Consider the following 21,500-nt stretch of genomic DNA (forward strand, 5'->3'; position numbering starts at 1 on the left):
TGAATGCAAGGGTATACTGAAGTGTCACCAAGCTTGCATGGATGTACATGTCTCTTGCACTGATACCCTGTTATATAGACACTACATAGATATCCGCTGACTCTTTTTTCGTAGACTCCATCAGTCAGCGCATCGATCACATCAACCATATCAACCGGCAATGGCAGTGCTTCATGAGCGTCAAGCTAGAGTCGGCTTACCTCTGGACGCCTAATAGTATACGTATACCCGGGGAATACCACCAGCCTCACATGGGCGCCGAGGAGTCCCGTTTAGGTGATTGGGTTGCGCGGAAGCAGGGGTATGGAGGCAACCATGATAGAAAAGCTGATGTTTTGTCGTTTTGGCCCCAATCGCACCAGCGCTTAGAGCTCTCTCACACTCCACGGCGCAGTATGGCAGATTGAGTTTGTACAAGCGTCCTTCTTCGTTGGGCGTTCCGGCAGCTTGCTCCTCCCGCTGTGTGTGCGGGGTGCCGTGCGCCGTGGCTTGTTAGCCAATGTTCCGATCTTTTATGGTGGTGATACATGCGATGAATCCCAATGTCAGCCTTGTGCACCGCACTACCATTGTGACCCCACAGCTACGTTCTTTTTCCTTGATTTTGCGGCACAGTCTGCATATATTGAATGTGTCGCAGTCATAGGCAATAGTTCGTGCAGCTGTGTTTTTTTGGACCCCCGAAATGCTTCTATACATATACCACGCCAAGTACAAATCGGCTCAACGGCGGTGTTGAGGCATGTGAACATCCCACCTTATCGTCATTTGCCGGCTGCAGGCGCCGCCCGTGCCGTGATACGAGTGCATGACATGCTAATATTGTGGGGTTTTCGGCAAGGATTCTAGAAAGCTGCCTAGTCTAGCTGTACACTTCCCTGTTCCTGCACTCCCATTCGTGGAAGTTGTTGAATATTTTTGGCACATTTTAGCCAATCGCGTCTACAGATGTTGCCTTGTACAGCAAAATTGAAGCTGCGGATGCGGAGCTGTCGTTCATGTTTTTTCGTAGGTACTCAGAGTAACATCGTGGTAATCATTAATTCATTCAGTTAACAGTACAATTGGAGATCCGGAGATTGAGAAAAACGACTCTTTCATCTTAATCGCCACCGATATCCCCAGGCCGTTTTCTTACCACTGTTAAATTACAGAGAGACACCCAGCCACTGTGGAAGGTGTGGGAGAGTAAGAATCCCAGTTTACACGTCCCTTATCACTACGACTGGCTCTTTGCTAGACGCGGATGAGTGCAGCCGAGCACTACCTTCTTCCTTACTGTAAATAGTAGACTCTGGCGAATTTGCTTGGATTGACTGGATCTCTCCTTGATCGTTGATGAATGTCCGAAGACCAGTCATCTGAGCCCTGGGAACGGTCGGTAAGCCAGAAGGGCCCTTCCCGGTCCCAGACTCAAGTGTATCATCCAACAGCGTGTCTTTCCTCTTTCTGTTGAACTTTGCAGCAAAAGAGGCCGAGAAGAAGCGCTGGGCTTGCTCTTTGGGCGATAACGCTTTGCTGTTTTTCCGTGATACGAAAAAGCTTCGGAAAGCAGTTGCTGCCGCGAGGAAGACACCGACCTGGGCGCTGACGACAGTCCAATACAACTCCCATATGGTATCAACCATGTCATTGTTAATCAGTCCAGCAAGACGAGCAACGGTGGTGGCCATCATAATAACGGTCAAGCAAAGCGAGGATGCCAAAGCAAGCTTTTGCGTCCACTGTACTTTGATCTGCCAGATGATGCAAATGGGTATGGCAAGGACTAGAGAGCATCAGTCATGTGCTGGAAATGCAAGGGACAAACTTACTCATAGCATCACTGACGAGGTCGAGGACCATTTGAGCAGTGGAGTGGTGGACAAGAAGCTTCTTGAACCTGCCAGTGGCACATTGGACTAGCTGGATGTCAGCATAGTAAGGGTTGGAGAATCAGCTTACTTACGTTCTCTTGGGTCGAAATAGTAAGGGCACCCGATGTACCAGATAGCAATGCCATATCCAAGGCAGGCCAAGTTGAAGAGAACCACCACCCACCAGTAATAGTTGAGTACCGGTACCCGGTCAATAAGCTTCTTGAAGAAAAACAAGAAGCTCAACTTGACAGCGACCACAGAGGCCCAAGCTACCATACCACATACGGTGACCCATTTGTGGAAGTGGAATGATATCTGCATCCAGTCTGGAGGAGGTATGACTCCCGGGACGCCAGTCTGCAGAGCAACAATGAGATACATGCGATCCATGACTTCTTTGAACATGACGACAACGCTGCACAAAAGGAGGCTAAAAGCGAGAAGCAGGAAGCCATCATCGACAGAGAAGGATTGCTTCTGCACTCTGAAGCGAATGATGAAGCGTGTGGTGACTGCTACCACACATAGGGCAAGCATCACTGATTGGGATATCTAGCAATCATGTCAACGCAGAACAATTGGATGGACAAACGCCATGCTCACGATTAGGGCCTCTTTGGGCACACGGCCTGCTGCGTCCTCGGGCTTCATAATTGCGTAAAAAGAAGGCGAAAATTGATATGAGTAGGTATGGAGAGGGATGCCTTGTCAGCTTGCACGCTGACAAGACGAAGGAGAGACACCCTAATCCCTATATCATATCACAACCATTCGCATCTCGCAGTGGAAGCACAGTGCCGAAGGTGCGTCGTCAACTCTGCATGTCTTACGGCTTAATCTGCTAGGGCTTACAGGAATAAATCAACTCTATATCCCCCGCACATGGTTCAGCCTCGTCCAAGTGGTCACTTAGTTCCCGACGTAGCATTTCGGCGCCCCAGCCTCAGCACTGCCCGTGCTGCCTTCCGGCGTGCATGAACAGAGAGTCTGTTCTTTTTTGGGGGCCAAGGCATATTATAGGTACGTGGATTTGTAACGAGCGGCTAATCGTGGGGCAATGGGTGAATTGCCCCCACATTTTCGATAGCTTCCAAAGTGGGGGGCGGGTTTGGGGGCCGCATCCCCTGCGTTGCACGACAACGATCCACAAGTACCCGCGCCGCCTGCGCCTCATTAACCGAAATTGGTACCAGAGGCAGCAGCAACAGTAACAATAGCAACAATAGCAACGACGATAACGACAATCTATCCAGCCTCGTCTCCCCTTTATCAGAAGACCTTCCGCTTCGCCCTCATTGAGAGGCTATCACATCGTCATGGCTTCCTTCTCATACAGTAGTATCGCATGGCAAATCGCGCTGCCAGCGGCTGTCGCCGCTATTGGCGTATTCACTTTCAAGATGATCAAGAACCGCATGATCTTCTACAGGCTCAAGAAGCAAGGTCTGGTACGCGGCTGCAATAGTCTCTTTGCACGCTTCCTTACTGACGCTCCCATCTTTAGCCAATGCCTTCATGGGACTTTGGAGCTGGCAGCCTTCAGACACTTCCAGCTTTGCTCGAAAAGTTCCCCAAGGGCTCGCAGCAATCAGATGCCTTTACTCTCCTCTCCTACGAATTCAAGCAGTCGGATGGCTGCTTCTACATCGATCTTTGGCCTTTTTCGAGTCCGCTGATGGTGGTCACTTCTCCCGACCTTGCCATACAGGCTTGTCAAGAATACGACCTTCCTAAGCCACCTATTCTCATTCCCTTCTTCGCGCCATTTGCCGGCGGCCCGAATCTCTTCGATATGAACGGTGCTGAGTGGAAGCGTTCAAGAGCTCTCTTCAATCATGGATTCAGTGCCAACGTGATGCTCGAGAGTACGCCCCACATTATCGAAGAGGCCGAGGTATATGTGGCGCTGCTGCGTGAGCACGCGAAAAAGGGCGACACGTTCTCGCTAGACGATCTGACATGCGACTACATGATGGACGTTATTGGTTCGATTACAATGTAAGCACACATGAGATATATCGTACTTTCGTGCAAGCGCTGACCATATCAGCAATGCTCGTCTCCACTCTATGACTCGACACAACGCACTTGCTGCTGCCATGCGGAGCTCCATCCAATGGCATTGTCAAGATGAGGAGCTGAATCCTTTCAAACGCTGGAACCCAATGAGACCTATCATCGAGTGGCGCAACGGCAAGATCATGGACAGTTATGTCGGCAATGAGCTAGATAAGCGATATGAACACTGGAAGTCCAATGAGCCATCCAAGGGGGCCAAGTCTGTCATGGACCTTACCATAGCAGCTTACATGGGCGAACGCAAAGGTGCCGATAAGCTTGATCCCGATTTCAAGAGATGGGCTACTACCCAGATTCGCCTCTTCCTATTCGCGGGACATGACTCCACTGCAGCTACTATTGTGTACAGTCTCTACATGATGTCCAAGCACCCTGAGGTTCTTTCCAAAGTGCGCGAAGAACTAGACCAAGTCTTCGGCAAGGGTACCGACTCAGCTGCTCGAGTCCTCAAAGAACACCCGGAGGAAATCAACAAACTGACCTACACAAATGCAGTGATCAAAGAGACACTGCGCCTCTTCCCTCCTGCATCAGGCATGCGAGGCGGGCTCCCGGGTGTCTTCCTACGTGACAAGAACGGCAACAAGTATCCGACTGAAGGCATCAACATTTGGATTGCCCACGGTGCTGTGCAGCGAAACCCAGACTACTGGCCCGAACCTCACAAGTTCATTCCTGATCGTTGGCTAGTGGAACCCGATCATCCATTGTATCCGCCAAAGGGTGGTTGGCGGCCGTTTGAATACGGCCCGCGTAACTGTATGGGTCAGACTCTGGCTATGCTCGACATCAAGATAACCTTGGCAATGACGGTACGTGAGTTTGACGTGCATGATCAGTATGAGGAATGGGATCGGTTGCATCCGTCTACTGATATCAAGACCGTCTTTGGCGAGAGGGCGTACCAAGTGCCTCAAGGAGCAGCTCACCCAGTCCATGGCTTCCCATGCAAAGTCACAACTAGGAATGTAGAGTAGGACACGTCGGTGATGGGATCAAGAACAACAAGGTTGGGCGGGGTTTTGATTCAAAAGGTATAAACACCGACAAGTGTCAGACAGTATCTGATCACGGCGGATGTTCGGTGTATCGGAGTATCAATAGTGTACATATAAAAAGATGTAATCTAATTCACTGTATGTGGTTTTGAAAATGCCATGTAAATCAAGTGTATGCTCGGCTATGAACCCCCCACCCGGCTAGCCCCATCTAGTAAATGACAAGTATCCGAGTCGGCTTTATAACTACACAGGTGGAGTACCGCATGCATACATCATCAAAACAACGCCGCTTCGAAATAACAATGTAAACAACATACACCAGAAACCATGTCAAGATCAGCCGTATTACCCATCCTACGGGCTATGCGCCCTAGGCTATCCAAGCCACTTACCAACAGTAAATGCCACTTCTCCACGACACCTCGCCCCCGTATCATGGATACCACAGGCTTCACCTCAACCCAACTCGAAGTACGAGAAGCCATCTCAGCCCTCTGCACCCAATTCCCTGATAGCTACTGGCGGCACCACGATGAAACCTCCACAGACCCTTCCTCCTTCCACGCTGCCCTCGCAAAGGACGGTTGGCTCGGCATCGCCTTACCAGAGAAGTACGGTGGTTCAGGCCTAGGAATCTCAGAAGCAACAATGATGCTTCAAACCATTGCCGAATCCGGCGCAGGTATCGCGGGAGCCCAAGCCATCCACGCAAACGTCTACGCCACACAACCATTAGCTAAATACGGCAACGAAAAGCAACTCTCCGACACCTTGCCCAGAATCATCAACGGCGAATATCGCACCTGCTTCGGCGTTACAGAACCGAATTCAGGGCTCGACACACTAAGCCTGCAGACCTCCGCTCAGAAACAAGAAGATGGAAAATCATACACTATCAACGGCCAAAAAATCTGGATCACATGCGCCCAAGTCGCCTCCCGCATGATCCTCCTCGCCCGCACCGCCGCACCCTCCACCAAAAAACGTAGTGAAGCCCTAAGTCTCTTCTGCATCCCCCTCGACCGGTCCCCAGATTCGGGGTTAAGCATGCAGCGCATCAAGAAAATGGGCGGCCGAGCCATCGACGCAAACGAAGTCTTCTTCGACAACTACCGCATCAGCGCCTCCACCCTCATCGGCTCCGAAGGCCAAGGCTTCCGCATCATCCTCTCAGGCATGAACGCAGAACGCTGTCTTCTTGCGGGCGAAGCCCTTGGCTTAGGCTACGCAGCACTTAGCCGCGCAAGCGCGTACGCGCGGGATCGCCGGGTCTTTGGGCGCGCAATCGGTATGAATCAGGGTGTTGCACATCCGCTGGCTGATGCGTATATGCGGCTTGAGGCGGCGAAGCTGGCGACGTATCATGCGGCGAGGCTGTACGATGCGAGTTTGAGGGATGACGCGATTCGTGCGGATGCCGTAGGGGTCGCGGCGAATAGTGCAAAGTATCTTGCTGCGGAGGCGGCGTTTAATGCGTGTGAGAAGGCGGTGCTGGTGCATGGGGGGATGGGGTATGCGCAGGAGTATGATGTAGAGAGGTATTTGAGGGAGTGTTTTGTGCCGAGGATTGCGCCGGTGAGTAGGGAGATGGTGTTGAATTATATTGGGGAGAAAGTGCTTGGGCTGCCGAGGAGTTATTGATGCGGAATATCACACGAGATATGGTGGGTTATAATGTACGTGTGAATTATTGAGTGATGGGGAAGAACGAGAAAAAGACGCCTTTGGATGCTAACTCGTATATTACCATTACCACAATATGAATGGCGGAATCGTGTCTAATCGTTTACATCAAGAATTTCAAACGTGGGCTTGTTATGGCGTACCGATACAGCCAACCCGTTGCGCCTATACACCAAATTTTGCCATGACCAAAATTGTCTACTCATCAACGCTCTTCTGCTGGAGTCTCTTCTACCCGCTCTTGTATCAAGTCGACCTGCTTGACTGGATGTAGCAACACTGCTGGAAGACACATGCGGCCTTCGTGAGCCAGCTCGTATTCCTCACCACCATCATTATCGACCTTGTATCCCATCCAGCGCTTCCACAGGTTAGGCGCAAAGCCGGCGTGATAGTACCATGTGGTGCCGAGGAAGTTGTGTTGCCTCTCATCAGAAAAGACCGAAAGACGAGCACCTCCTGATGCGCCGTTGCGACCATTATTGAAAATAGCAGCGAGATACTGCGTGGGCCACTTTCGATCAATAAAGACAGGATGAGGCGCGTACACAGCTTTGAGACCGTGATGCAGAGCGCACGAGGCAGGCCACATTTCGCTAAACATGGTATGACGGAAGAGCGACTGTTCACGGTGCATGGTTTCCAGGAGCCTCCTTGACAAGCGTCCAGAGGTGTTGATGGCTGTTCGTCGTGGTGGGCGGCCATTCTTAAGATCATAACCAGTAGTATCGTCGGCCAGGATCCAGTTGGTCTGGTCAGGGTCGAACAGGGGGTTGAATACGATAAGATCTGCAGGCTCGCCTACGCCCCACTCATACTTGTCCTCAGCCATGGTAGTGTTTGGCTTTACCGCAGGGTCAATCTCGATATCTGGGTAATCATCTGGAAGTTCAGGGCCCCAGATTGCTTTCTCGGGCTTGAGCGTCTCCCGACCAGGGACATGGGGGTTCGGTGGGAGATGCTTAGACCATCTGTTTGCCTGGCTATTAGTGCCATGTTCGGTCTGCACACGCACTGTGTGCTTGAAATCCTCCCAGGTCTCATGCACAGTGGGTACGTAGAAACGTCCGTTGCGCTCCCATAACCCTTTGCGGGGCTGGGCGGCTGTCCACTTGGAGACTTGTTCGAAGAGATGATAGTAGTGTCCAGTGTATCGCACGTCCATCTCCCAGTGCCAGAAGTAGTCATATTCAGGGTGCTGGTGGGCAAAGTACGTTACGGGCATAAAAGTAGAGCGATAGGCGCCATGGACAGGCAAACCACGGTAGTTGGTCTCCTCGAGGCCTCCGTAGATTAGACCCATTTGACGTTCTGACCAGAGGGTGCCCATGCCGGCAAATTCAGCAGGCAAAGAGTTCTTGAGAACTTCTTCATAGACCTTTTCGTCGGCCCAAATCTGCTTGTTGTCATCCTTGACATGAATCAAGAAGTGGACCTCGTATTCGCCTCCCGAGGAAAGACTTAGCTCGGAGATGAGAGCGCGAAGGTACATTAGATCCTCGTCATCGTATTGGTAGTCCCACCATGTTCGGAGGAGGACTGCAGTGCGCGGAAGAAGAGCCTTGTGCGCTTTCTTCGGCTTCTCGCGAGCTGTGGTGTCAACAGGTGTTTTCTCTTCAGTCTCAGTGTCCCGCTTGCGCATACTCTGGAAACCATGAGGACGAGGGGTGGGCTGCTTCTCGAAGCGGCCCTTGTTCTTTTCCAAGCACCGATTGACAGCGTCAGCCCAGTTGACCTCGCGAAAGTCGACCTCGGAATCAGTCTTCCAAACATCTTCAATTCCTTCCCGGTCACCCTCCATGCCAGCGCCAGTACCGCCCCGCCGCTTGCTGTAACCCAGACCATACGGACCCAACCGGCCAAAGCGCTCAAAGCAGACGTCGTTTCTCAGACCCAGTAGTTCATAGCTTCCAATAACATTATCTGGCATGCCTTGGGGAACACCCTTGTATGCTCGCAGCCCCGGTACCTTGATAGTGTCATTGGCATCAACATAACATGTCTCAACCGGTCCGTGCTTGTCCACGTAGTTTGAGCCGCTGTATTCTGGGAATGGGTCAAAGGGTATAGAATCAGGAATGTGTGCGCCTTCTGATCTCCGCTCTTTTGCCCCCTCCTTGGGCTCCGCAGCCGGCAGCTCAGGGTCAATATCCTGCTTGGTGGGGTATTCAGGGACATTCTTTTCCCGGCTGACTAGCGACCGGATTCCGCCATGATACCTCTTGAGGAACGGGAAGCTCTCCCATACGTTTGGCGGTGGGGGAGGCTTGTGCAGGCCAAGCTCGGCGTTTCTTATCGATTGCCAACTGCTGCTGAACAGAAACCACATGAACAGAAGCAGTGTAGATGCTATTGCCAACCCAAAGTATCGTGTACAGGCCCGGGGGTTTCTGTAACTGTATGCGCTTACGGTAGGTCTCGATGGTGCTCTTCGGTGGGATTTGGGTGGTCGCCGGAGTGGCCGTGACTCGATGTTGTTTGGGTTTTGGTCGTATGCGCCTGAGGAGTGCCGCGAAGAAGACGGACTCGATGAGTCGGAAGACATGTAGGCTTCGTAGTCGTCGCTGTCGTTGCTCTTTTCATTGTATCCACCGTCTTCAACATCGCGCTCGGCGGAGGGTGCTTGGTTGTATGACTGGGCTTTCCTCTTGCCCACCGATAAGGGCCGGAAGCCGAGCATCTTGTGTGAATTCTGGTAGGAGTGCGACTATACCATGTGCGGTGTGCAGGCTATTTACGGGTGCGATTGCGTTGCGGGTTGAGTATGAAAATGTCGCTGAGGTACGCAGGGCGCTTGCAGTTGCGTTACCTCTACCGCAGCCAGTAACGTCGTGAAAAACGTCTCAAGTCGTGAAAAAGAAATCGTAAAGTTCGTAGCAATGCGTTGAATTGGAACGCAAAATGTCGGTACACGGTGACGAAGCCCCAGGCCAGGGTACGTACACGTCGGCGGGCGGCAATCTTTCCGCCACACTAAACAACGGGGCGTTGGCGCAACAACCACATCCATGCCCCAAGACCGCCCTAGCATACAGTCGACAGCACTTGACCAACGCATCTCAACAAAGTATCAGTATCTGTTCAGCGAAAGTAAATTATTCTATTGTTATGTTTTTTTGATACCAAGAGTTGCTAGTGCGCGGCTTTCCAAACAGGACAAGTCAATCAATTGTGCAGCCTTAGTATCCGCTCGTGTAAACCTACGTTGCAATGAAGGCATGAATTTCATGGACACTCGTCTTCTATGGAGATATCTGACAGTTGCCTAGTTGATCAAATAGCTTCTGTATTGGATAATCAAGCGCTGTGACATCCATCCCTGATTGCTTCTATGCTATAAAGTATCATTTGCTTCCAAACTACATCGAACGCCTCCTTTCCCATGCCAACGCCCAAACGCCATCTTTCCGTCCAGGACCCGCTCTCCCATTCAATCGCCACATATTCTCAACCTAGGCAAGAAACGTGTCGATTCGTCGAGCTCCTGACAGTTCACTCATCGGAGCTACTAGCATACTCCCTCCTCTACACTCTCTGTTCGTGCAACGCGGTCAGACACGCTATTACATGTCATCCTTTCTCTCTGCTTCAACCTTCTTCCTCCAAAAAGCAAGATCGTCGACATCAGGTTTATAAATCGGTACAGAATCAAACCCATGGTACGAGGTATCGGTGATTCGGGGACGGCCAGCAAAGCCGAAAAACTCTTGGACGTCGCATTTGAAAGTGGGGTCAATGAACATGACAGTGTCGTAACGGGGAGTTGACTGTGAAGCTTGATGGCTGCGTGGCTGATTTCGAATGGCGGTCGCGACGTTTGATCTAGGTCGATTGGGAACAGGAGTAGGAACTGGGCGTGCCCGGGATGTTGAGACATTCTGGCTGGGATAGTTGCGTACAACTCCGCCTACGGAAGGTTTTGGTGACAGAAGTGGACGCGGCACCATGTTCGCGACTGGATGTGGCATAGATGGCCGGTTTGCGTTAAGTGGAGGGGATTGGGAGACTGCAGTTGTCTTACCTTCGGCGCGACATTTCATCTCCAACTCTTTCAGTAAGAATAAAATACCCTGGTGAGCAATCTGGCAAACTCGGTTCTGTATTAAAGGCTCCATCTGGTTGATCAGTGGGGCGGCATTGTCGCCGACTAGGATGGCGGTTTTGATACTCACCAGGAACTCTTTGTATAGTTCCCAGTTAAGGCCAAGCTCTTGTCGGAGGACCGTCAAGAGTGGAACCGCGTTCCTAGGGTCTGGTGCTGGTGAAGGATCTTGTTGGTTGGATAAATTAGACATATGTGCTAAAGACTGTAGTTTTGTTGAGTTGAGAAGAAGAACAAGTAGTAGAATGGCGGTTGGTAAAATGACTGAGAATTGAGCAACATATGGCGCAACAGATTATGGAGTGAAAGTGAAGATGGGTCTTATTTGTTGTTGTGATATAAGTGAAAGAGCGAGTGACCGTAGCACGCAACAACCCAGCGAAAGATGGATGGCAGCTGGATGAACTGTAAACACTCACCAAACTAGACGCTTGAGTTCGTCGAATACATACCGGCCCCTCTATACCCAACCCGCAAGACTTTTTCGGCGCTGCAGGAAACTTCAAGAAGCACCAGCATTCCACCTCTTCGCAAAAGGATCATGATCTTGGTCCATCCAACGCACATATTCCGCGCAATCAGCCAATTCCTGTGCAATCGTCTCGCCATAATTCAACGACACAAACGCATACGTAGCATCGATGCCGGCACTGATCCCAGAGCCAGTTACAATGTTACCGTCTACCACCCATCGCGCTTCGGGAACCCATTTCACGTCCGGACCCGTGCTCGTTGCCCACGCAAACGCGCGTTTGTTAGTAGTAGCTCTGCGACCATCCAGAATGCCCGCGCGCGCCAAGATAGTCGCCCCAGTACACACGCACAAGACAGCCTTCAAACTGGGATAGATCTGCTTTACGAAATCAATCTCGGTGCTCATATCACCGCGAGTTCCCACTCCCCCAGGTACAATCAGAACGTCAATGGCCTCGGCTGCAGCCCCCTCTTGCAGCTCGAGCTGCTGCGCAAATGTACGGTTCACAATCATGCTCTGCGAGACGTCCGTCTCCGGGTGCGAAAACATGGTGTTGCCGGCTCTTTGATGCGATGTTTCGACCGGATCGGATGTTTTGGCAAGCATGGTTAGTTTCGTGGGGAAACTGTAGAGCATGGCGAGCGAGTTGAAGACGTCGAGTGGGCCGAAGACGTCGAGCGCCTGGAAGCCTGGGAAGAGTAGTACGCCATAGCGAACGGGTTTGGGGTCGTTGACGTCGAAGAATGGTGGTTTGACGGCGGATGCTGTTGCGCCGTTGGCCGGGGGGTTGTGCAACGTGGTGGTCATGGCTTGATAGGTAGCAAGGTTGTAGTAGAGGTGCGTAGATCCTTAGTGTCACGATAGCCTTCAGCCGCAGGTAGTACTCAGCCGCATTACGATCTTGTGGGGCAGCAGCTTTCATATAAGTATTACTGTCAGCTTTACCGAGGCCGTTTGGGTCGTTTCTCACAACGATACAGATTGCGGCTGAGAATATTACATGATGAGCTAGCGGTGCTGATCGCTTAGTGTAGTAGTTAGGGCCGCTGCGGATAACGTTTACGACGAGGCTGAGAAAGAGCACATGTCATTGTTCGCCTCGACTCTCCACTCACACCGCACACAAATAAGTGAAGGAAACGAATAATTTCCAGAGAGTGAATCAAATGGGACTAATCCTACACGGAAAATGGATAATCGCACTGTTACCAATACATTCCCTTTTTTTGCGCCTGCTGTCCCAACACTGAACCAGACCCTTCGAATACCACGCATTCGATTGGAATACCCTGCTCAGGGATTCCAAAAAGGGTCTCAGCAGAGAAACCAATCACACATCTCTTACTCCATATATGAACAGCAATATTTCTATTCAGAGGAGCTGTAAGAGCTGCATCCTCGTCCACCTTTCTCTTCCCACTTCAATCCACACAAATGTCCAAACACAAACACAAAGAAAAAATGACAACCACGTCCTCCCCCAACCACTCTCACACCCCCGTATCTCAAACTCTCACACGATCCAACATCCAATCCTGGAAGTACGTCCTGCTTACACTCTCCCCTAAGCCACCTTAGTCCCATAACTGCCACACATAGCTATATCACTCGCCTTCACATCCCACACCCAGTAACCGCCTCGAATCTAACGCTGATATGGTGGAACAGAGATAGCATCAGGGAAGCACGCCAAAACAGCGCGTTTTTGGAAAAATGGCCGTGCATGTATTGCCATGGTGGCATCGATCTAAGTAGCTTGCGCGATCATACGCGGTTTCGGTGCCGGAATAGTAAATGTGTTGGTGTAGGAAAGTTGCAAGTGACGTGTTTTTGGGATGTTAAGGGGTCATAAGCGCTGTTTTTTTTGAAAGGGAGTCAAGCGTTGGAAGTAGGGCAAAGACTCGAGGTCGTCTTGTATGATATACGGTCTTTGGATCCGAGTTACCTTCCAAGAGTGAATTTGAAAGTCCTACACCGGACTTCTTCATCATCATCATCATCATCTATATCTGAACAAGTCACTAACAAAGATAACCTCAGACCACTCTCACCAAACCTTACAACACCTCAACCCTCTCAACCCCCCTCCCCTCATCCAACACAACCCTCACCATCCTCCCCCTCTCCTCAAACAACCCCTTCCGCAACTGTTCCAGATAAATCTCATAACTAGGCATATACCCATCAATAAACTCCCTAACCCTCTGATCCTCCATCCCCTCGCCCCTCTCCTCAATCAACCTATGCTCCTGCTCCAATCTCCACTTATACACATTCCCCAAATCCTCGGTATCAATATGAACAAAGTAGTCAAAATGGCTTGGTCCCATAAAAGTATCGCAGTACCGTTTCAGACACTCGTTTACCTCTAATAAATGGGAGACTTGATGTTGGGCGGGGGTATTGACGGCGAGTTTACCTTGGAGGGCGAGTGCGTGTTTTTGTTGGATAAAAGAGAGAGATACGGGTGTGAAACCGAGGCACCAGCCTTCGAAGATGACGACGGCGGGCTTGCGGGTGATGCGTGGCCAGGAGTGTTCTGGGGCGCGGTCGCCTTCGCCGTTGAAGCGGCTTTTGTCAAAGGAGGGGATGGCGAGGTGTTTGTTGCCGTCTGTTGCGCTCCAGTTTTTTAGTTCCTGGAAGAAGGATTGGGCGAGGGCTTCATCGTGGGTCCCGGGTTGGCCCCGCGTACGGTAGAGTTTGTTGGCTGGATCTTGGTTTCGCCGCTCGAGGAGCTCGGTGTGGGTCTTGTAGAAGTCGTCGAGGGAGACGGTGATACTGTATAGTCCGTGGTCTTCGGATAGGAGTTTTACGAGTGTAGATGCCCATGTTGATTTTCCTGAGCCCTGGAGACCGGCTATGCCGAGGATGATGGGTGTGTCTGGGGATTCTGCATGTTGCTTTTGGATTCGGGGTAGGAGGGTTTCTAGCGCCTTGCGGATGTTTTGTTCAAGATTGGCCATGGTTGAGCTCGTGACCTTGGGTTTCATCAAGCTATGCTATTCTTTGGTTCACAAAAGTGTCGTTTAACGCTTGTGCACATTCAGATTGCCCATTGGATAGTCCATAGGTGAAGTTATTGGATGAGCCTAGTATAGGCGCAGCGAAGTCGGCCCGAACAAACCCCGCACGTAGGGAAGTGCTCACCAGCCCATGTACATTCTACATCTGTACGTACTATTACCCTAACATACAGCAACAATGCAAACATCACGCCCCGTCCATAGAAAAACCAATTTATTCACAAATCCGCCAGAACCCTTCTCTCCCCCCTTTCTCCCCCTCTACCCTCGCCAACAACAAGCCCTTTAATCTCCACACACGCCCCCAAAATCAATAGTCCCTCTCCGCTTCGCAAAAACTAAGCCTCCACCCAAAAAAAAATGTCCCAACCAACCAACCGAACCAACCTACGAACCGCCCCTTCGCTACCACACAAACAACACACTCTCACCTCCTCAACCCCCCTGGTCCTATAGGCGCCGCAAAAAAATCCACACAAACATCACACAAATCCGAGACATTTCCCCACCGCAACCTACTGTTTCCGGCAAATATGCGCAAAAAGCGTGGATTGCAGTCGTGATTCCACGGTTCAGATGGGGTGGTCGTTTGATGAGCTTGCGGGTGCACGCGCCTAACCCCACCCCCCTCCTCCGGCTTGTTCAAGGGGAGGAGGAGGAGAGATCACACGGTATGTCGATAGTGGGTTGCGCGAGTGCAAGCGCCCCGGACATTTTTTTTCTCTCGTCCTTCTTGGTGGACGTTTTACGTATAGAAGGGGGAGGGGGGGGCGTGACAAATTGACAGTCTTTCTTTCCTTTACTTCTTCTTCTTCTTATTGTTGTTGTTGTTGTTCTTCGGTACGTAGAAAAGGCTATTTTTGGCGCAAATGGTTCCTCTGTTCAGGGTCTATTTGGTACGAGTCAGACTTGTTATCTGATGTCTCCCCCCCCCTTCGCCTTTCCCTTCTGAATATCGAACTTGCATCAAAACATACAGTAGAGTACACTACACAGGCCTTTTGTTGCATTTCAATCATTCTTCTAAACCAGCATCCCCTCCCTCTTTTTTTCCTTTCCAAAAAAGGGTGTCATCTGGTACAAACAACTCCCCCACCCCCATCTCCTTCCAGTCCGTACTAGTTTCCAATAGACTGAGCATGGAGCCTGCAGCAAAAGACGGCGGGCTATCTAAACAACCTGTAGTCTCCTCAACCGTTTTTCCTTATTGCTAGTGTCTTGGTTTACCTTTTCTAGCGCTTCTAGTTCCATCTTGATACGAAGAAGCTTCTTTTTCTTCGCATCCTTGATTCGGTAAAAAAAATCGTACATCATACGGTCCCTTAGCTCACGTGCTTTATGTGCATATAACAATGTGTTAAAGTACGTGTTTGAGCGTGTCCCGCGGAGAGAGAGGGAAGCTTTCGGATATGTAGAACACGTGGGGGGCACAGGACAGGACACCCCACTAAACGTCATGCATGTAGTGGGATGGCATCATTGTTTATATAAGCTTAGTATAGTGGTAGTAGTGATGATGTCGAGATTACTGTATAAAATAATATATCGACACGTCGTGCGCTTATGTGTATCCTTTGTGGGGTAAGACTTTCCACTTGGAATGGCAGGGGGTGAGTCAGGGATGAGGCGAAAAACATGGAGAGTCGGGTTGGCGGGGGGCATGACGCTCGGCACACCAACCTTGTTCTTCATTCTTGATTCTTCTCACGTGCAAACAATGAACGACAAGCCGCGGCTTCACAATACTCTCCGGAGAGAGGAGGTTCACGCTTCAATCCAGACAAAGCAAAGTCTCTGATACTATTGTATATTCGAACCGTATCTATCGTGTATAAAATTGCTCAAGGCGTCTAATGCTCTCTTCAAAAGCATGACGGAAAGGGTATCTTCGCCTCTCTTCCTAATGCTTTTGGTGTCATAACGCCGTTTTAGTCTAAATCGACCTTTTAAAGAATAATTCAAAAACCCTTGCGTCTAGATAACATGAACGCTGAAACACAGTGGATAAAGGAAAGACGTGAAGTGAGTTGAGAGAGGCGAATCTACAACTGGACAGGTGCAGTTGGATGCTGGTGGTGGGGGTGACTAGAGAGTCGAAAGGTGAGTCAACAATGGCGGCATCGACTCGCAGCACTTGCGAGTCGGCGCATGGACCAAGGGAGTCTATTGTTTGACGCGCATTCAAATCTTTGCGTGTCTCAAAATCTGGCTGTCCTGCTGCGCTTGCTGGAGCTTGAGGATCTCTCTCTGCTCCTGGAAGACCTGGCGCGCCCTCTCGAGGACCATCTCGAAACCCTCCTTGCCCTTTGCGGCGTTTTGCTGGAAGCGCTCGACAGTAAACTGCTCGATGCTGTTTTTGATCTTCTGCCAGCCACCACAGAGCGCCGTAATCTCAGCTCTTTGAGTAAACGAGGTTTTGGCGTCGGGCGAGGAAGCAGCAGGTCGGTAGATGCAGGTTTCGCGTACATTGAGCAGGTCGGACCAGGTCATGTTCATGGAGCAGAGGGTGAGCTTCTTCGCGACAGGGTCGACGTATGAGGTTTCATAAACCATGGACGTGTCTTGGCCACCGAGGAGGGACTGTATCCATTTTGGTGTCGACTGTTGGCAAGTGATGAGGCGTTCAGTTCGCAGCTATCGCGTATTAGCCGAATGCTCTCCATGACGATTCCGCACGTGCCCCGCCTCGCGATGGAGAGCCGTGGTGCTTTTGGCACATGAAAAGGAGTCACTTACAATTCCTGTCGCTGGGTCTACTGAGCGGCTGATGGTGTCGACGGCGATGACATGCGGCGTCTTCTCGTTCCAAGGGCCATATTTCCGCCAGTTGCTCGTCGAGACCTCCTCCCACGAGTAGTCAAAGTCAATCGTCTGCTGAAAGTACTTCATCGTGTGGTCGTGTGCCGATGATGAGCTCGGTAGCTGTGTATATATGCGCGCTGGTGTTGGGCGCAAATTGTCGAAATGCGCGAGGTCTGGTGATGTAAAATTGATAAGCCGCGATGGGATTGGTGTGGGCTTTGAAGTGGGTTTATGGTGGGCTGGAGGACGTGAAGGGGTGGAAAAGGTCTGGGAAGCTCGGTAAAGCCAGCCAGCAAGCCGTGCGCGATAAACGATCGACGGGGGGGCGGACGGGATGTGAGCTCAACGTTTTTCACCGCTCGAGCGCTTGACTTGATTGCAGATTGCGCGTTCGCGGGGGGTTTGGTGAGATGCGGTGTGAACAGATGGAGAAATGGTGCGCTGGCAAGCAAAACAAAGACAATATAGTAGTATGATTTGTCCAGAGTTAAAAAAGATGCGACTGGGGTTACCGAGACCCTTCTATCCGCGTAAGTCTCCGGCAGATGGGCAGAATCTTCGCCACCATGCCCATTTGAGCCTATCACATGCAAGCCGCTAGCAATGGGCCGGCTGAGTCGTGTGCCTCTGTGGCCAATCCAGCCCGGCTCTCTCCGGATGACGTCCTGTAGCCAATCATACGCCTGCAGTTGGTCGACGCCGTCGGGAGAGCGCGATGCAGGGCGTGGGGTTCCTGGCGCTTGGAAGGACATGAACAGCCTCATAATTCCCAGTCGGAGTCATCACGCGACAGGCCGTATGCAGCAGGTCCAAAGGCATATACTCACCATCGACGATGGTGTAATCACGACATTTTCGTAATTCTATCTACCATGCTACTCATATATACATGGTTGGTATCATAACTTTTGATATGAAGCGCCAGAACGCCAGACGATGCTATGCAAAGTAGAAGCAACTATCGCTGCTTATCCAAACCCCTCAATCCAGCCCCTCAATGCAACCCCGCATGTCAGCACCTCTTACAACTCCAGTGCCTTCTGTGCCATTGCCAAGGCACCGTCAAACGTCTTGTTGCCTCCGATGAAGCCGGCGGCGTGGACGAAGACGCAGCCAGGGATGCCTGATACCTGGTCCAATTGCTCATCCCGGACGCCCTTCCATGCGTCGGGAAGGTCCTTCCGGTTCTCGAAGCCGCCGTTCTCTTTGCTCACGGCACGAATGCGCCATTTGCCGTCGGGCTTGTCTTCGGGGAAGAGCACATAAAGGACCTGAGGAGCAACACCCTCGGGCTGCGGCGTCTCCTTCTCCAGCGTGTATAGGTGGTCGGCCCAGGGCATGCCTTCAGGAAGCACCAAGATGCGTCCCTGCGCATCGTACTTGAGACGGCTGTCGTAGGCTGACTTGACCTGGTGGCGGGCAGGGAGCCACGACTCGGCGCGGTCAACGAGCTCGTAACGGAACTGCTCGCCGACAAAGCGAGAGGCTGTCATGAAGCGGCTGTCCTCCTCAGCCTGCTTGGCCTCTGGTGTCTTGGTCTCGTCGGAGAGTGGCGACTTGGGGCCATAGTTGTAGCGGTTTACAACACTGGCAATGCTGAAGCCGCGGTCCTCAAACTTCTTCTCGAGCCCCGCCTTCTCAAGGTCCGTGGGGGCAATGACGTTGATGCCATTGTCGTTGGCGTCGAAGGCCTCGATGAAGTCGTTGTAGATTTTCTCATAGAGCAAATCGCGGTCAGGGCCCTGCAGTCCGGTGACAGCGGTGATGATGTCCTTGCCAAAGTGCATGTACACAAGTCCTGCAGAGGACAGCTTGGTCTTGTGGCCGGGGAACACGACGTCGAAGCCGCGCTGGTGGTGGTCGTAGCGCCTGGTGTTGTCGTCGTACTCGCCGCCCACGTCCACAACCGTGTGGCACTCGGCCAGAACAGCAGGGTCACGGGTGCGGACAAGCTGCGAGTCGCGGTACGCAGGGAGGAGCTGCAGCATGGACACGGCGAGGGCTTCGTCGGCGTGGAAGTGGCCATTGTGCGTTCCGATCAAGGGCGCATCCGTCTTGAGTCTCTTGGTGGGGTTTTCGGAAGCCATTGTTCGGGTGTATAGAACGGGGTTGGGTGGTTTTGATGGGCGATATACAGGGCGAACTTTTATAGTAGTTTTTGTGGATGTGTGACAGAATTGGTTCAAGCAATTGATGAGCTGTAGTAGTTGCGGGTAGAGACTTTTGGTGGCAGGCATAGGGTGAGATGGGCGGTCCCGCAGCGGGCACAAGCTTGGCACTTTTCTTCTCTCCGGGCACTAGTGGGGTGCCAGGCTGGACCCAGCAAACCCATGTCGGCATCAAAAAAAGCTGTGCGCAACAACAACCACAACAGACACAAGACAGACGTCGGCAGCGAGACTGACCGCCGGCAGCGAGAAAGGAGGCTAGAAGAAAAACACACGGCACCGCCTAAACTCGTGCCGTGCCTTCGTCACACTGGCGTGATTCCAAGATTGCGCACGCGAGCACGCAACAATCCCATCAATACATACACACACCCCGTACATACTACAACGCCCAGCGCCTCGTCTGCTCGCTTGCACAGATCCACCTCCGAGTGCCTCGTCCGCTCCCCTGGTTTTCCGGCGAGCGTTGCCTTTTCTTGTCCGTGTGACGGCCAGTCAGCATCAGCCGCCCGCAAAGCTCGAGCACTTAGCGAAATTGACACGTGAAGATAGTCGATAGTCACCATCAGGCCAACCCACCGCCCGCACAACCTCGACCACGCCTGATCCCTTGAGCTTCTCCCCGCGGCCCTGCGCGACCGCTGCGCCGCCAGACTTCATTCCTTGACCGCCGTCGCCCACGTCACCCGCCGGGCTCGTCGCTGCACGAGCTTGGCGACGACGGCATCCGCACATGTGGTCAACAGCAACGAGAGTAGTCTCGTCCACTACCTTTCTCGGCGCCATCATATTCACCATCCCCCTCGCCTTTGACATTGGCGGCCGGACTTGCGGCCTGGCCTTTTCCCTGTCCCTCAGCGCCTACTACTTCCTCTACTCGATCCTCCGCTTAGCTACGCCAAACACCTCTCGCTTCCGCTGGTTCCTGTGCAACGTCGTTGCTTGGGCGCAATGGCTGGCCATACCCACACTGTTGATCTGGAGCCTCAACAAGTTTTCCATCGATGCCAACAATAACTCGGGCTGGGTCGAGCGTACCTTTGGCGGCAAGCGTGCCGACTTTGAGAGTGTGCATGAATGGATATTTGGGGCTGAAGGTCTGCTGGAGAGTTTCTCGATTGGTGCCTGGGACAAGACGCTGAGATACAGCACGCCTGTGTTCCAGGTAGCCGAGGGCTTCTGCAGTCTGTTGGTTATACAGGCTGCAGGGCAGATTACACGATGGGTGGTGAACCGGGAGCGCGGCGACAGCTGGATGGTAAGATTTTTCACAGCATTGTACTGGACGTTGCTAACACTAATGTCTGCAGATTGGTCTCCTCATCACCTCTGCCTCCATCATCTCAACCTCTGTCTACTTTTTGTGGCGTATCACCACGTTTCCCGAGATTAGCAATGTGGATGCTATTTTGATTGGCGTCGCCATTACGACTGCCAGCTACCTTGGTGGCTGGGGTATTGTCAGCGCACGAGGTAACCCGGTTGAATCCTCGCTTTTGGTGAGTTCTGGTCTTTTGATACTGCTGGTCCTTGCTAACTCCCAAAGTTCGCCTATGTCACTCTCTGCATCTACCAAATCTTTACCGACTACCAACCATCTCCAGGCTCCGTGAGTGAATCCAATGTCTCATCCGAGCCCGCTCTGCCTCCACTACCACCGATTATCATGGCTTCGTACACGACTCTCCTTCACGCCCTTGGTTCCCTCCCCACCATTGCCCATACCGGCTTCAACCTCATGGTCGGTGCCATTATGACCATTACGCCCTCGGTCATCATCTCCCTGGCCTACCGCGTATTTGTCATGTACGCCGCAGCTCGCATCATACCCGCCATCCGAGAAAGCGGGGCACGCGCACTATCGCAAGAACCCAGCCTGGACGACGACGACGAAACGTCCAAGATTCTCGGCTTCCTGACGTGGTTCAGCCCCAGCATCATCATCGCCGTCTACACGAGTCTACTCATGCAGCACTTTGCCAGTGGAAATGGTAGCGATGGCAGTGCGGTGACGGGCGAGTGGTGGACGAATCAGGGCGGTGATGCAGGTGGCAACTTTTGGCGATGGATCAATCTCGGCATTACCATGGGTCTTTATGCGATTGAGCTGAAGATTTCGAATGCGGATGATGATGGGAGGTTAACGAGTCACTGGAAGGTTGACTAAATGGGGTATATGAGGCGGGGGAGGGAGGATGGGAGAGGGATAGATAGGGGGAACTGAGTTAAGTTCAGACGACGACGAGGGGCAAGCTGCGCGAATGGTGTTAAAAGGAGGAAGTGAGGGGCACGCTAGAGAGAAAGAGCA

General features: G+C 52.0%; 13 protein-coding genes across 13 annotated transcripts; 5 read left to right on the forward strand and 8 right to left on the reverse strand.

The window, feature by feature from the left end:
• Positions 1-1,202: 1,202 nt before the first annotated feature.
• On the reverse strand, positions 1,203-2,510 carry COCVIDRAFT_93831 (hypothetical protein; the record flags this gene model as incomplete). Its single annotated transcript, XM_014703187.1, has 4 exons — positions 1,203-1,768; positions 1,815-1,901; positions 1,949-2,411; positions 2,463-2,510. 4 exons carry the CDS (start codon positions 2,508-2,510, stop codon positions 1,203-1,205), a joined length of 1,164 nt encoding a protein of 387 aa, XP_014558673.1.
• A 665-nt stretch (positions 2,511-3,175) lies between these two features.
• COCVIDRAFT_14223 (hypothetical protein) lies at positions 3,176-4,915 on the forward strand (the record flags this gene model as incomplete). The annotated part of the gene is made up of 3 exons (XM_014703123.1): positions 3,176-3,307; positions 3,364-3,857; positions 3,910-4,915. The coding sequence occupies 3 exons, from the start codon at positions 3,176-3,178 to the stop codon at positions 4,913-4,915; spliced, it is 1,632 nt and encodes a 543-aa protein (XP_014558609.1).
• Positions 4,916-5,374: 459 nt separating this feature from the next.
• Positions 5,375-6,580, forward strand: COCVIDRAFT_93868 (hypothetical protein; the record flags this gene model as incomplete). Its single annotated transcript, XM_014703188.1, has 1 exon — positions 5,375-6,580. The coding sequence occupies one exon, from the start codon at positions 5,375-5,377 to the stop codon at positions 6,578-6,580; it is 1,206 nt and encodes a 401-aa protein (XP_014558674.1).
• Positions 6,581-6,827: 247 nt separating this feature from the next.
• On the reverse strand, positions 6,828-9,302 carry COCVIDRAFT_93925 (hypothetical protein; the record flags this gene model as incomplete). Its single annotated transcript, XM_014703189.1, has 1 exon — positions 6,828-9,302. The coding sequence occupies one exon, from the start codon at positions 9,300-9,302 to the stop codon at positions 6,828-6,830; it is 2,475 nt and encodes an 824-aa protein (XP_014558675.1).
• Positions 9,303-9,523: 221 nt separating this feature from the next.
• COCVIDRAFT_93741 (hypothetical protein) lies at positions 9,524-9,742 on the forward strand (the record flags this gene model as incomplete). Its single annotated transcript, XM_014703190.1, has 1 exon — positions 9,524-9,742. One exon carries the CDS (start codon positions 9,524-9,526, stop codon positions 9,740-9,742), a length of 219 nt encoding a protein of 72 aa, XP_014558676.1.
• A 443-nt stretch (positions 9,743-10,185) lies between these two features.
• On the reverse strand, positions 10,186-10,917 carry COCVIDRAFT_93812 (hypothetical protein; the record flags this gene model as incomplete). The annotated part of the gene is made up of 1 exon (XM_014703191.1): positions 10,186-10,917. The coding sequence occupies one exon, from the start codon at positions 10,915-10,917 to the stop codon at positions 10,186-10,188; it is 732 nt and encodes a 243-aa protein (XP_014558677.1).
• A 309-nt stretch (positions 10,918-11,226) lies between these two features.
• COCVIDRAFT_35958 (hypothetical protein) lies at positions 11,227-12,006 on the reverse strand (the record flags this gene model as incomplete). Its single annotated transcript, XM_014703192.1, has 1 exon — positions 11,227-12,006. One exon carries the CDS (start codon positions 12,004-12,006, stop codon positions 11,227-11,229), a length of 780 nt encoding a protein of 259 aa, XP_014558678.1.
• A 669-nt stretch (positions 12,007-12,675) lies between these two features.
• COCVIDRAFT_46252 (hypothetical protein) lies at positions 12,676-13,048 on the forward strand (the record flags this gene model as incomplete). Its single annotated transcript, XM_014703193.1, has 2 exons — positions 12,676-12,740; positions 12,868-13,048. Coding segments are annotated over 2 exons (246 nt in total), but the record flags the coding sequence as incomplete, so codon positions are not given.
• A 208-nt stretch (positions 13,049-13,256) lies between these two features.
• COCVIDRAFT_93813 (hypothetical protein) lies at positions 13,257-14,162 on the reverse strand (the record flags this gene model as incomplete). Its single annotated transcript, XM_014703194.1, has 1 exon — positions 13,257-14,162. One exon carries the CDS (start codon positions 14,160-14,162, stop codon positions 13,257-13,259), a length of 906 nt encoding a protein of 301 aa, XP_014558680.1.
• A 914-nt stretch (positions 14,163-15,076) lies between these two features.
• On the reverse strand, positions 15,077-15,232 carry COCVIDRAFT_93946 (hypothetical protein; the record flags this gene model as incomplete). The annotated part of the gene is made up of 1 exon (XM_014703195.1): positions 15,077-15,232. The coding sequence occupies one exon, from the start codon at positions 15,230-15,232 to the stop codon at positions 15,077-15,079; it is 156 nt and encodes a 51-aa protein (XP_014558681.1).
• A 1,171-nt stretch (positions 15,233-16,403) lies between these two features.
• Positions 16,404-17,111, reverse strand: COCVIDRAFT_24853 (hypothetical protein; the record flags this gene model as incomplete). Its single annotated transcript, XM_014703155.1, has 2 exons — positions 16,404-16,856; positions 16,959-17,111. The coding sequence occupies 2 exons, from the start codon at positions 17,109-17,111 to the stop codon at positions 16,404-16,406; spliced, it is 606 nt and encodes a 201-aa protein (XP_014558641.1).
• Positions 17,112-18,046: 935 nt separating this feature from the next.
• On the reverse strand, positions 18,047-19,111 carry COCVIDRAFT_93785 (hypothetical protein; the record flags this gene model as incomplete). Its single annotated transcript, XM_014703196.1, has 1 exon — positions 18,047-19,111. One exon carries the CDS (start codon positions 19,109-19,111, stop codon positions 18,047-18,049), a length of 1,065 nt encoding a protein of 354 aa, XP_014558682.1.
• An 814-nt stretch (positions 19,112-19,925) lies between these two features.
• On the forward strand, positions 19,926-21,359 carry COCVIDRAFT_93710 (hypothetical protein; the record flags this gene model as incomplete). The annotated part of the gene is made up of 3 exons (XM_014703197.1): positions 19,926-20,450; positions 20,503-20,691; positions 20,739-21,359. The coding sequence occupies 3 exons, from the start codon at positions 19,926-19,928 to the stop codon at positions 21,357-21,359; spliced, it is 1,335 nt and encodes a 444-aa protein (XP_014558683.1).
• Between the last annotated feature and the right edge of the window lie 141 nt (positions 21,360-21,500).

The sequence above is a fragment of the Bipolaris victoriae genome (assembly GCF_000527765.1).
Source record: "Bipolaris victoriae FI3 unplaced genomic scaffold scaffold_24, whole genome shotgun sequence".
Lineage (NCBI taxonomy): Eukaryota > Fungi > Ascomycota > Dothideomycetes > Pleosporales > Pleosporaceae > Bipolaris > Bipolaris victoriae.